The sequence below is a fragment of the Globicephala melas genome, chromosome 5, assembly GCF_963455315.2.
Source record: "Globicephala melas chromosome 5, mGloMel1.2, whole genome shotgun sequence".
NCBI classification, from domain to species: domain Eukaryota; kingdom Metazoa; phylum Chordata; class Mammalia; order Artiodactyla; family Delphinidae; genus Globicephala; species Globicephala melas.
In genome coordinates this window covers 136,767,031-136,779,747 of record NC_083318.1, presented here as the reverse complement: position 1 = coordinate 136,779,747, position 12,717 = coordinate 136,767,031, and the positions used below count along the sequence as shown (strand labels likewise).

General features: G+C 48.6%; 1 protein-coding gene across 1 annotated transcript in view; it reads left to right on the top strand.

The window, feature by feature from the left end:
• Window positions 1-436: 436 nt before the first annotated feature.
• FNIP2 (folliculin interacting protein 2) overlaps window positions 437-12,717 on the top strand; it is a 124,572-nt gene continuing 112,291 nt past the window's right edge. The window contains exon 1 of the mRNA XM_030865737.2: window positions 437-555. Coding sequence (XP_030721597.1) covers window positions 437-555 — 119 coding nt within the window. The remainder of the gene's footprint in view (window positions 556-12,717) is intronic.

Genomic DNA, 12,717 nt, shown 5'->3' with positions numbered 1-12,717 from the left:
AGCACCGCCCCTCTCCGCCCCCGCTCCCTCCCCCTTTAAGTGCCCTGCCCCCGCCTCCCCGAGGCCCCACCCCCCTCCCCCTTTAAGCGCCCAGCGCCCCCCCCCACCCGCGTCTCCCCAGGCCCCCTTTAAGCGCCTCGCCCCGCCCCCTGCCCCCCGCCTCCTGCCCCCCGCGGCCCCCGCCCCCGGATGCGGGGCCGGGCGGGGTCCCGGGGCCAATGGCGGCCGCGCTCCTCCCGCGCCGGCGGCGGCTCCTCCCGCGGGGAGAACTGTCAGCGCGCGGCGGCGGCGGCGGGCCAGCCCCGTCATATGACCGGCCGGCGGCCCCGGCGCCGAGCACAGCTGCCCGCGCCGCGATGGCCCCGCCGCCGCCCCCGGCCGCGCGCTGAGCCGGGCCGAGGCCGCGGAGCCGCAGCCGCAGCCGAGCCGCAGCGCCATGGCCCCGACTCTGCTGCAGAGGCTCTTCAACAGGAAGGGCGGCGGCGGCTCCGCGGCGGCGGCGGCGGCGGCGGCGGCAGCCCCGGGCCGGGCGCCCCGGGAGGGGCCGGCCTTCAGGTGAGGGGCCGCGGGACGGAGGGGCTCGGAGCGGGAAGGGACGAGGGGAGGGGCCCGCCCGGCACGCCGCCGCCGCCGACCCGGCACCGTGGGCCCCAATCAGGCGCCGCGCGGCGCTCCCCCCCCCACCCGCTTAGAGGTGCCGGGGCTCCGGGGGTACCCGCCGCGGGCCCGGGGGTCGCGGGTCGTGGGGGGCCTGGGGCGCCGCTGCAGCCTATTGTGTGGGAGACGCTGTGGCGCGAGCGCGGCACCGCCTCCTCCCTCGCCGTGGGACCGGCTCTCGGACGCGTGCCTGGCAGCGAGCCGCTTCCCCGCCGCGGGGCGCCGGCTGCGCGGGGCGTGTGCGGGGCCCGAGGTGCCCGCTCAGCGAAGCTGGTGCGTGTGCGCACGGACTGACCCCCGGTACGCGCCTCCGGAGACGCGCCGCGCGCCCCGGCGGCGCGCTGGCATCCTGGGTGCCTTCGGTTGCTTTCTCCCGGTTGCTCGCCCAGCAGCCTTGGGCGCCGGGTGTGATCCGATCCCCCTTTCACGGCCGAGGGAACGTTAAGTCGCAGAGAGCGCGACCCGCAGATGGGGGCGACAGACCCTGCATTTGACCTGCGCGCTTTGAGCGCACAGTCCAGCTTGAACGCTCTAGGCCCGTCCGCCCTCCTGGGCTAACTTTAACACGGGGCCTTAAAACGGCCTGTATTGCCTTTCAGCACGCTTGTGTTGAGAAGTTCATTTACTTCCCTGTAACAGTTTTTTCCCAGCAGGTGTTTTACTGAGCATCTACTTCCAACTTGGACACTCTGCTGGGTGCTTTTTGGCTAAAATGTCTTGCAGAAGGAGTTTATAATTGAAGTGTAGACCCAGGGTACTTAACCTTTCAAAAGTTTCAAGCGGAACTTTGACTGCATTTTGGGCCAAGTTTTGTGTTCTAGATTTTGCTCCGCGTAAATCCCATTCGCTGAAAGCGCCCAAAGCCCCTCACGGCAGTTACGTGAACGTTACCAGTCTTTTGTGACCGTGGGTGTGTGTGGGTGTGTGTTGTTATTTGGAAGGTAAGTTGTGAAGGCTTGACACACCTTCGTTAAATTCCCGTGTGTTCTGTAGGTGTACTGAATCGTTACAATTCAAGCAGGGAATTCTACTCCTTTCACTGCTTTGTGTACTAGTGATGCTGTGTTGCTTCTCAGAACTCGGTAGAATTACTTCTGGCCCAGGGTGTGTAATTTCTCCTCTTCCCTCCTGGTAACCCAGACTCGGTGGAGGGAACAAAGCCTGGAGAGGACAGGGCATGTGTTCCAGGTGTCTTTGCTTGGGCAGCCCTTGTCAAGGACACAAGAGCCCTCTGAATGCACGGTCGTGGTTTCCTGTGCTCTACGCTCACTTTCCCACCACCGTTTCCTCCATCTACAACTGTAAGGGAGTGTCTTTTGAACAAAAAAACTGTGGCTATATTTAGGGCCTGGCCATATTAGGGAAACTGATTCTAACTTTGTGGGAACATTCTCAGTGTAGTGTTCTGACTTCCTGTTGGTGTCTAGTGAAGAACACAAAATTGGGCCAGGGAATGGTTTTGGAGGTTTGTTTTTGTTGACCTCATTAGGATTTTCTGCAAGTTTGGGAGGTGAATGCCCAGGAGAAAACTGGAGGTCTCAGGGCCCTTCAGCAGTGTCCCTGCTAAGGGTTTCCCTTGGAAAACGAAATGCAGTAAAGACTCAGGAAGATGAGGGCCAAATCAACCGTGTCACACCACGTCGACCAAGGGCACCCGGGCGAGTCTTTCTTCCTGCTCTCCTCACCTGGCTGAACTCTCAGATGCTGTGCAGCCTTCCTGGGAGAGTGGAAAATTTCCCTCTCTCGCCCTACAGAATGATGACCTCGCACTTCATATCTATCCAGATTTAACAAAATAGGAGCTCGCATGTGCTTTTGGGGGAAGGGGTACCTCAGACAGGCAATGAGCTGCCCTTGGGGGCCCACTTTGTAGCTGAATAGATTTTCAGAAGTTAAGGTGCAATGCTTAGGTTGAACCTCTAGCACGCCTAACGGGAATTTGTATTTTAAATTGTGTCTGTGAAATTTGTCTTCTTTCCCCCCCCCTTTGGCCACTCCGCACGGCACACGGGATCTTAGTTCCCTGACCAGGGATGGAACCTGTGGAAGTGCGGAGTCTTAACCCCTGGACCGCCTGGGAAGTCCCTGATTTTGTATTCTTTAGTGCCTTTAAATACAGGCAGTACCTTGTAGATCTCGAGAATGAAAGGAAGATTCAGGCTGGCTTTTGGGCGGTTTTGTAGCATAGATCTCCATGCATTTTAGGGAAAAGCCTAAGTAAAAATAAGACCCAGTTTGTATATACATCTTTTTGTTTTAGAGTTCTTCTCTCTCTCTCCTCTCAGTGGTGGACTTTCACTAGTCATCTTAAGCCCTTCCTCCCTTCTCTGCAGTCGTGCCCTGGATGGTGCTCTGCTCGCCCTGTGCCCGGCCCTGTCACCTCCCCAACTTCCTCACCGTCCGCTCGTCCCTCCAGTTCGCACTCACTGGACTTGATTAGAGAGGAACTTTGAGGCCTGGTGTAAGTAGCTTACCTCACAGGTCATTTTCAGATCTTTGTGCTTCCCAGCGTTCCACCTGCAAAGGGTCATCACAGTTGGGATTCCTTCTTAAGTGTATTTTTTCAGGATCTCGACAAGAAGCCCTTTTCATAGCTTTGAGGAAAGAGCTTGCTAGGAAGACAGAAAAAGAATCAGAAGAGATTGAATTTTCAAGTTTGGGAGAAGGAGATGGGACACTCTGCGATTGTGGTATTTGTGAAGTGTAAGCTCTAAAGTTATAAAGTTGCATCGTGGTCTTGAAATTTGAGAGAATTCTCTATTTGCTGGCCTTTACAGTGCTTTCACTTTCACCTAATTGATATATACATACACTCACACACACACATGTGTGTGTGTGATATAACTCTTCTTTCCAGAAGGATAAACGAGAACAAAATGAGGTTATTTGTCTGGAGGCTCAAACAAGTAGAATTGGGTTCTTGGTTCCCTTGCATCTCAGGGAAGCATGTTCATTTAGGAACTTTTAAAAGCCAAGGTGTGCCCACTGACTTCTTTTTTTTTTTTTTGCGGTACTCGGGCCTCCCACTGCTGTGGCCTCTCCCGTTGCGGAGCACAGGCTCCGGACGCGCAGGTTCAGAGTCCATGGCTCACGGGCCCAGCCGCTCCGCGGCATGTGGGATCCTCCCGCACCGGGGCACGAACCCGTGTCCCCTGCATCGGCAGGCGGACTCTCAACCACTGCGCCACCAGAGAAGCCCCCCACTGACATCTTGAGCTGCATGTCTGGTTCAAGTTTGAAGTTTTATCTTAAGGTGTTTTTTTTAATGTCTCTGGTAAATTAGTGGACCAGTTTCCACCTCAAATGTGTATGCAAGAGGGAGGCGGAAGAGGTCACCGGTTAGGCAGTGTCTTATTGGGGACCAGTTAGACGAAGCGAGTAAGCATGCGTGTTGCTTGGGATGTGAGGGGTAAAGGAGAGCATCTCAGCCGCTTGGTAGGTGGCTGTGTAAATGCTGGGAAGGAGAGACCCCACCCCTGCGCCTCTCCAGTCCTGCATATCCGAGGCCACAGGGCCTAGTTAGTGCTAATCCAAACGGTTCTGTTAGAACAACATTAAGTCACCCGTTCCAGGGTTAGTATTATGTAAGCATGGTTTAATCCACTTACCATTGTTATCCAGTGGCGTCTGATGCTCGTCTCCTGGGCTTGCGGCTTTGCGCTCCGCCCATACAGACCAAGGTAGGACAGTCTGAGGACAGCAGGTCCTACGCCGAGATGCACGAACAGCAAAGAACGCACTGGAAACTATAACAGGAAGGTAATTCCAACGCGGATGAGGAGTTCACCCCTGCGTTAAGTACCACACATGGAGGATGCACTGTTCTCACCCTTGCTGTGACCGAGGATTCACTCTTCCCTCCCAGAGGAGTCTCCACTGCCAGCTCCCACGACGCTAGCATTTCTAATGAGCTTGTCCTGGGGTCGGGGGGATATTCTGGAAGAAACACAGATTAGCCCCACTACGCTCACGTTTTTACTGACTGTAACATAAGACACGTGACACAGAAATCACAGGTTTCATTTCTTTTTTTGGCGTTGCTGTGGGGAGAGCCTCTTTATTTAGTTGCAATACACGTGATAACCCAAAAGGTGGTCTGAATTGAGTCTGGATTCGTGCCTGAGTTTTCCTTCCCTAGACAGTGAGAACATGAGGAAAGGAATCATGGCTTACTATCTTCTTTTAATTTAATTTTTATTTTATACGGGACTGCAGTCGATTTACAATGTTGTGTTAGTTTCAGGTGTACAGCACAGTGAGGCAGTCATCCATCTGTACATACATCTTCTTTTTCATATTCTTTTCCATTATACGTTATTACAAGATACGGAATATAGTTCCCTGTGCTGTGCAGAAGGCCCCTGTTGCTTGCTTTCTACTATTTCCTAAGTCTTCCTGGAGGCTTCCTTGCGCGCTGCTCTGGATCCGTGAGCACACCCCCCCCCCCGATCACATCTCCTGGTCCTGACCCGTGCCTTGGGTCCCGGCGGGGTATTAGGGGTTTGGGGCCGGTCCGGGCTCACGTCGTGGGTTCTTTTCATCGCAGAGGCCGTCGATTTTGTCCTGTCTCGTGCACCATGTTGCCATGGGACCCACATGTCTCTCCATTTCTCTGGGCCTCAGTTTTGGCGTTTGTAATGCGCCCGTCCTGTGTAATAAGGTTGTGGTGAGGAGGTAATATATTTGAAAATCTTGTGAAAAGAATAAAATGCAGTACAGAACGATTTTAAGTATTACGGAGAGCCTCTTAAGTCATGGAATTCAGTATCGTTCATATTGGGGCTTTAGGGACATTGAACTGTCTTCTCTTTCTATAGATGGGAGACTTGAGAAGAATAGAAGCCACGTGATTTTACTTTTTTTTTTTTCCCCCCCACTTGGATGGTGTCCGTGATGAAACAGACTGAGTCTTCAGAGGAGCGTTAAGACCAGTCACTGAGACCCGGGTGGAGGGGCCTGGACAGTCAGGAATGGTTTTAGGAGTACGGTGTATTCTTCAGAATTATTTGCAAGTTTTTCCTACCAAGAATAAAATCTTATTTAAGCAGCAGGAGAAATGTGTTAAGTGAAGTGACACAGCTGCACAATGGCTGGTATTCTGCAGCCACCAAATCTTTATTTTATGTCTGTTTATATATATATATATTTATATATATCACACGTACATGTGTATTTATGTATATACACACATGCACATACACATGCACACATATGCTGAAGATGGGCGTGTGGGGTTGATTGTGTGTGTCTGTACGAAGGTGAGCGGCCCTGCACACCAGTATTTTAACAGGGGTGGTCAACCGGCGGGTGAAGCTTTCATTCGACTCTTCTGTGTTTTATATTTTGTTGGTATTTTGGATTTTGCTCTAACAAATTCGTGCTGCCTCTGTGATTTAAGCGACAGAAACCAGCGCCTCTCTACATCTACACTCTGTGCATTAAAAGACCACATTATTTTAAATGTTAAGTAGTCTTTGGAGTATTTTGCATCGTGAGGGAGGGACTGAGTGTAACACTGGCGGAGAGACCTGATTTGAGTAACAACTCTCTAGAGACTTCCTCTTCCTCGTAAAAATAAGTGGTAGTCCTGTTACGGAGAGCAGTATGCTGTGAACTTTAATGCACTTAACACCGAAGTCCGTGAGGACCCTCAGGAGGCCAGTGTAACCGGGGAGGCTGGTGAGCGCAGGCGGTATCTGTGTGCACAGTTTTCATCGGCGGGGCAGGGTCCCGGCCCTCCTCCAGCCTCAGGCAGCCTGGTCTCCAGCAGGGCTCAGGAGCTGCACCCAGCTCTCCAGTCGGAGATCGAGAGAGACCTAGGTAAGATTTATTTGAAATATACGGAAAAAGGTGACACGACCTTTGAGATTTGGGGTACCTTGGGTACGCTGAGGGGCTCGGACTGGCTGCTCTGAAAGCTGAGACAGGCATTTTAATTTTCGGTTCTGAAATCCGAGTCAGTCATGTTACACGTTGTCATTAGACTGAGTAGGTGGTCTTGAGAGGTGGGCCGGGCCTGTGGTGTTTTAATGCACAGAGTGTGGATGTAGCGAGGGCGCTGGTTTCTGTCGCTGTGGCTTTGGGTTGTGTTTCTCATGGTCTGCCTGTGAAGTCAGCCTAAGGAAGCCTTTACAGTTGTGTTTCCTCGGCCAAGGGGGTGTAAAAGGTCGTCCTTGCGCTCGTGAAATGCTCCGGCTGCCAGTGTGAGCTCCTGGCGGGCGAGTCTGATTTGGGAACTGGGACCGCGCTGACTTCCCCAGCCACTGGTTTTCTTGGTGTGGACGCAAAGGAGCAAATGTTTCATCGCGCTTGTCTGAGTCCCTGGCGGGCGTGAGTGGTTAGGCCCTCAGGGTGAGATCGTGTCCTTGGCTGTAAAAGTCAGTCTTTCCCTTGCGGGTAAGAGTGCTGAAATATTTAGTGAGCTCCTACTTACCAAGCGTTCTTTTTATCTCTGGTCCGTGAGAAATGATTACTCTGGAGAAGAGGAAAAACAGGACGGACTTTTCCAGCTTACTGGGCATGGAATGGCGATTTCCCTCAACCCCACCCCTCTGTAAACGGAACGTCCACGACTCACTGCTCAAGCCGCACAGGCACTCTTGTGAGGCGTGCTCGGTGGGAGGCGGGGGGGGGGGGGGGATGGAAGCCAGTGGGCTGCCGACCCTCTGTGTTCAGCCGGAAGCTGTCCAGCTGCCTGTGTGATGGACTTATGGAAGGGACAGTGTGCCTTCTCACACATCACGTACATACGTTTTTCTTACTGCACACTTTCTGTTTGTGCCAAAATAGTATAATCTATTAAGCGCAATAAGCGCAGCCATTAAACGCAGCCATTAATACTCTGATGTTGTGGGGATGTGTTGCATGGCAGGCGCTTTCTGTTACGCAAGATTTTAGTGTTAGCACGAGTCTGGGTCCGCGGCTACCATGTTCCCCTCTCTTTAACCATGCGCTTCTCATTCATATGTACATTTGGAATATTTTTATTCGTCCCTGAATCTTGCTTCATTTGTACATCGTGCTCTAGAATTTGTGTCCAGTGTAGTGTTATAAAGAGATACGTGTCTGCTTTACGAAGATGATTTTATCACCACGCCTGAGACCTTTTAATCATAACTAAGAGCATTTCTGTGTTTGAAGTAATACATCTTTAAATCAGTGACCACTGGTGTCTGATTATTCACAGATGTCTACTTGAAAATGACCACCAGTTCATGCAGGGCGGTCACTGGGGCAGTAGAAATTCGGCCCTCAAAGCCGACGGGGGCGGATGGGAAACCTGCGTATCTGATGGGGACCTCACTCTAGTTTCCAGTGAGGATAATGTTGGACGTTAATAATGTAATCATGCAGCATGTGTGCACAACCTAAATATACTGTGTGTTTATGACAGAAGGATTTTTCTAGGAAAATTGATAGTCTGTTTATTTGAATATACCCTAGGTGACATTGTGTAATGGATATCAGTAGAAACGAAACATGTCCCTGAATTTACCTGACAATTTAACACAACCTAAGAAAGGTACTAACTTTAGAAGTATCTGGTTTTCCTTGATTTAAGTATACTCGAGACCCTGTCATGTGAAAGGCCGCATTGCCAATATTGACTTGTCAAACAGTCATTGTTCAATTTTATTTATTTGTGGCTTACTCTGACAAAAAGGAGTGTGTGTTTTTAAACATTTTATCCATGAAACTTTTCACAGAACACATTATCATTTATTCTGATGGTTTAACAAACAGAAAACTAGCCTTTGCTTACAAGTACACACATACCAGTTAAATGGAATTGGGTGGAATTTTGTATTTCATTGGTAAATTCTGCTCACTAAACTTTTCGTTCAGTTGTCATGGCAACTCTGTTCCTTCACAAGTTGGAGACAAGTTAGACGTTAACCTGCTTGTTCCTCCAGAGATGAAACAGGTGTTTCATTTTAGAATGTGTTAGGAAGAAGCAGTAGTCTAATGTGTTCTGCCTTTAACACCTTATAAATACTTCAGATTGCCAACTGTGGTTCCCTGGTGTACCCAGAAAATTGGACATTTTCTTTTTTCTAACCTACAGTTGAAACCTTTGGGGTGACGGGGAACAAGTGTAGTGTATTTGATTGCATTTAGCTCTTAATTAACTGTTCTCATTTACTCAAGTTCTCTTATAAAACATGATTGAGAAATATAACAAGAATATCATTTAAATTTGCCGCTTTAAGCATACATTTGGGTAACTGAATGAAACAAGAAAATGTCCATGTTGTGGTTAGATATGGGACTTCCTCTAATCCTAGCCCTCTTGTCGTGGCTGTAGTGCTTAGTGCAGGGCTTGGCAGGAGGTTGCACTTAGTAAATACTTGTTCGATGAATGAATGAATGAATGAATACGTTTAAGAGTTTTGCAAACAGACGATCCTTAAAGATTCTCTGGTATTCCAGAATCTGACCTCTCGTTATATTATTCTTTTTCTTGATGTTTCTGGCATGCATATTGTCATTTTTCAAAGGAATTTTGTTATAGACCACACAGTTTCCTTCTTTCCATTAATATGAATGAATTTTTTTTTGGTATCAAAATCATAAGGTAAATACTCTAAAGGAACCTGCCCTCTCCTCAAAGTAAAAAAAACACCTAAAAAAGACACTTAAGTAATATATCTGAGACTCAGTTATAAACTCCCACAGCTGTTGAAAGCAACATATAGAAAAAAGTATTTTATTTAAATAATCTCTGCGAACCTCTGAAATTATCAGCTGTGTGTTGCTAACTGTAAAACTGCGTTCTATACCTTTTAGATTCCTTGAATTTTTGTGTGGCTTGTTGAACTGAAATACATGATGGAATGAAATTAGCTAAGCGGTTGTGTCAAATAGAAGGTGCAGCTCACTTAGTTCTGAAAACGATGTTGGTACTGTGAATCCCGCAGAGACGGCGTTTGCATGCTACCTGAAGTAAGCGCTTTAGAAAAAGGATGGAATGGTCGCTGCTTTGCAGCTGAGAAAATCACTTAAAAATGGGTTTGTAAATCTGACATGTTCTTTAGGAAGAGATGGCCCAGACCACGTGTCATTGGTGATGGCCTCAGAGGCGAGGAGGGAAGCCACAGGCAAACATCTCCCCGGCGTATCGGGCGGTGACTGTTTGCTTTAGGTTGGCACATTGAGTAAGGGAGTTGCCAGGGCCACAGCAGTGAGCACAAGGCCAAGAAGGGCACTTGGTCCCTTCCGCGCGTGCAGGGCTCCGTGGAGACCCTGAGAGCACGGGCACTGGCCAGTACCACGTGGCCTTGAGAAACGGCTCACAAATGATGATTTTTTTCAAGAGTATTAACTTTTCAGGGCACCTGATTAAAACTCAAACAGTATAAAATGATACACATTGAAATATAAGCCTCTCATTTCACACCCCTAATCTCTCTTCCCAAGGGCCACCCTTATTATACCAGTTTCTTTTAGTGTATCCTTCCAGAAATATTCGATGCACATACAAGAAAAAACATTCTCTTTCATTCACAGAAATGGTAGTTGCTGTACACACCGTCCAGCGTGTTGCTGATAGGTGCCCGGCTTCCACTGAGTGAACGTGCGTGGAAGACTAACTCAGTGGCTGTCAAGTCTGGCTGGACATTGCAGGGACCCAGCAAGGTTTAAATGCCCAGACCATTCTCTGAGATCCTGATCTCATTGATCCGGGTTGCCTACAGGTCTGTCATTACCTGTCATTACCTGTCATTACCTGTCACCCCCCGGGTAATTTTAGTGGGCAGACAACTACACTAAGTTTAACCAGTCCCCTGTTGACGGATGTTTAGATCGTTTTCAGGCTTTTTTGTTAGAGATGGTGAACTTCCTGGTCAGAAGATGCTTATTCATAAGCTCAAGTATATTTCTAGGGTCAGGACCCAGGGTGGAACTTCTGCCTAATCGCTCTTCAGAGATGCTGTACCTACTTACACTCCTGGCAGCATCACGTGAGTGGCTGTTTAGTGGAGGTGATTTAAAGTGACCGGAGGAAACTGTGCTGGTGGCTGGTGGTGAAACTCGGACCCTACCCCTCGCTTGGTAGCTGTTGACCCCTTGTCTAGCTTGTTCTAGATTTAAAAGAAAACAGTTCTCTGCATGAAGATGTTAAAAAAAAGCAAAAAAACTTTCACACATGGAGATGTTCTTTAGACATTATTGTTATAATGATAAATATCTAAAACGAATTATAATAGTTGTCTAACAGCAGGAAAGTAGCTAAACTGTGATGTTAGCTTCGTAGGATATTATATGATGGCTAAATGATTAAGACTATTAATATAGTCACATTGTGTTTTAATATAATATATAAAGTATATTTATATATGTTTAATATGTCAACAAATACATTAAATACTATATGTTAAAATATATGTTAATTATAACATATATATTATATAATATACATATATAATGTAATACATATATACTGTTATAATTAATATATTCACATTTAATATAACATAATATAATCAAATGTTTGATATGGTAAATAAAAAACCCCAAATCAATTGGTACCTACAAGATGAATATGTTAGTAAAATATATAAATGTATGACCAAGGACTAGAAAGGAAAACAGGAAAATACAAGAGTTGATTTGCTGGGGTAATGAACTTGTGGATAAATATCCTTTTAAAAAATTTGTTTACTGTTATAAGATAGCGTGGGCAAAAAATAAAAAATGAGAAAAAATTCTTTTGTAATGCAAGTAGCCGTTTGTGACTTTAAAGATGTATTTTCATGTTGTGAACCTCATTAACTGGTGGACGTGTTATGGGCTGTGTATGTAAACAGCGTCTCTGCAGTCTTTTAAGACGCCTGTAAGTAGCTGCTTCTCCAGAGTGTTTACGGAGCCCCCCCGCAGTGTTTGTGGAGGAGGGACCCGCGCCGCGTGGCATTCGCTTACATCATCTCGAAGTTACCCTTTGAGGTTGGGTATTTCATTAGCTAATTTATAGGTATAAAGTTGTAATAATTTACAGATGAAAACTGAAGCTTGCTGGAGATCACTGTGTGGGTAACTAGTGGTGCTGGGAATTCAAACCCAAGTCGGTACGTGGTCTGTATTCCCTCTCTGCCAGTGAACATTTGAAGTTCCTAGGAGGTTGATGTTCTGTGGGGTTTATAAGGAAGTATGAGGTCTAACTATTATTTCTAGGGGGCTTCCATTTTAACTGTGCAAATGATAGGTATTAAGTTTAAAAAACTGACTGATAAGACAAAGCAGTAAGGAGTTCAGGACCAAGTCTCTACGGTCCTGTTGAGATGTCAGGCAGGGGTGAGGGCCCTTTAGACTGGCTGCTTCAGGGCAGGCTTTACCCAGGAGCTGGGATCTGATGGGTAGGACTCGGGTGGAGAGGATGAAGACAACTCTTACCTTGGAGGTGTTCCTGGGTCAGGGAATGGGCCGGATTCTTTGAAATAAGTGTTCCTGGGAGGCAGGGCCCACTGGGGCCGGACTGTGTAGGGCCTCGCAGGCATTATTCCTGCTCAAGTTTTTTGCTTTTTGTTTTTTTATTTGCGGTACGTGGGCCTCTCACCGTGCGGCCTCTCCCGTTGCGGAGCACAGGCTCCGGACGCGCAGGCTCAGCGGCCATGGCTCACGAGCCCAGCCGCTCTGCAGCATGTGGGATCTTCCCGGACCGGGGCACGAACCCGTGTCCCCTGCATCGGCAGGCGGACTCTCAACCACTGCGCCACCAGGGAAGACCCCTGCTCAGTTTTAAACTTAGGTGGCCCCGACGAGTAGGTGAGTGTCCTCGGTCTACACTTTGAGGGTTAATAGAAAGAGTAGAGACTCCGGTAGGGTCTGTATTCTTGAGTCAAAGCCGGCTCTCCCACTTACCACGTAGGGCATGTCGTCTCTGAGGGTTCTCTTCCGTAAGATGGGTGTAAAACGGCTTTCCTTGCACGGTCCTGAGGACTGGAGATTACACGCGTCAGTTACACCTGGCGCACAGCGCTCGGTGCCTGCGGGGCCTCGGGTCTCGTAACCCTCAGGGCCCAGCGTTCCGTGTCTCTGCGCGCAGCTCCTCCAGCTGCTTCC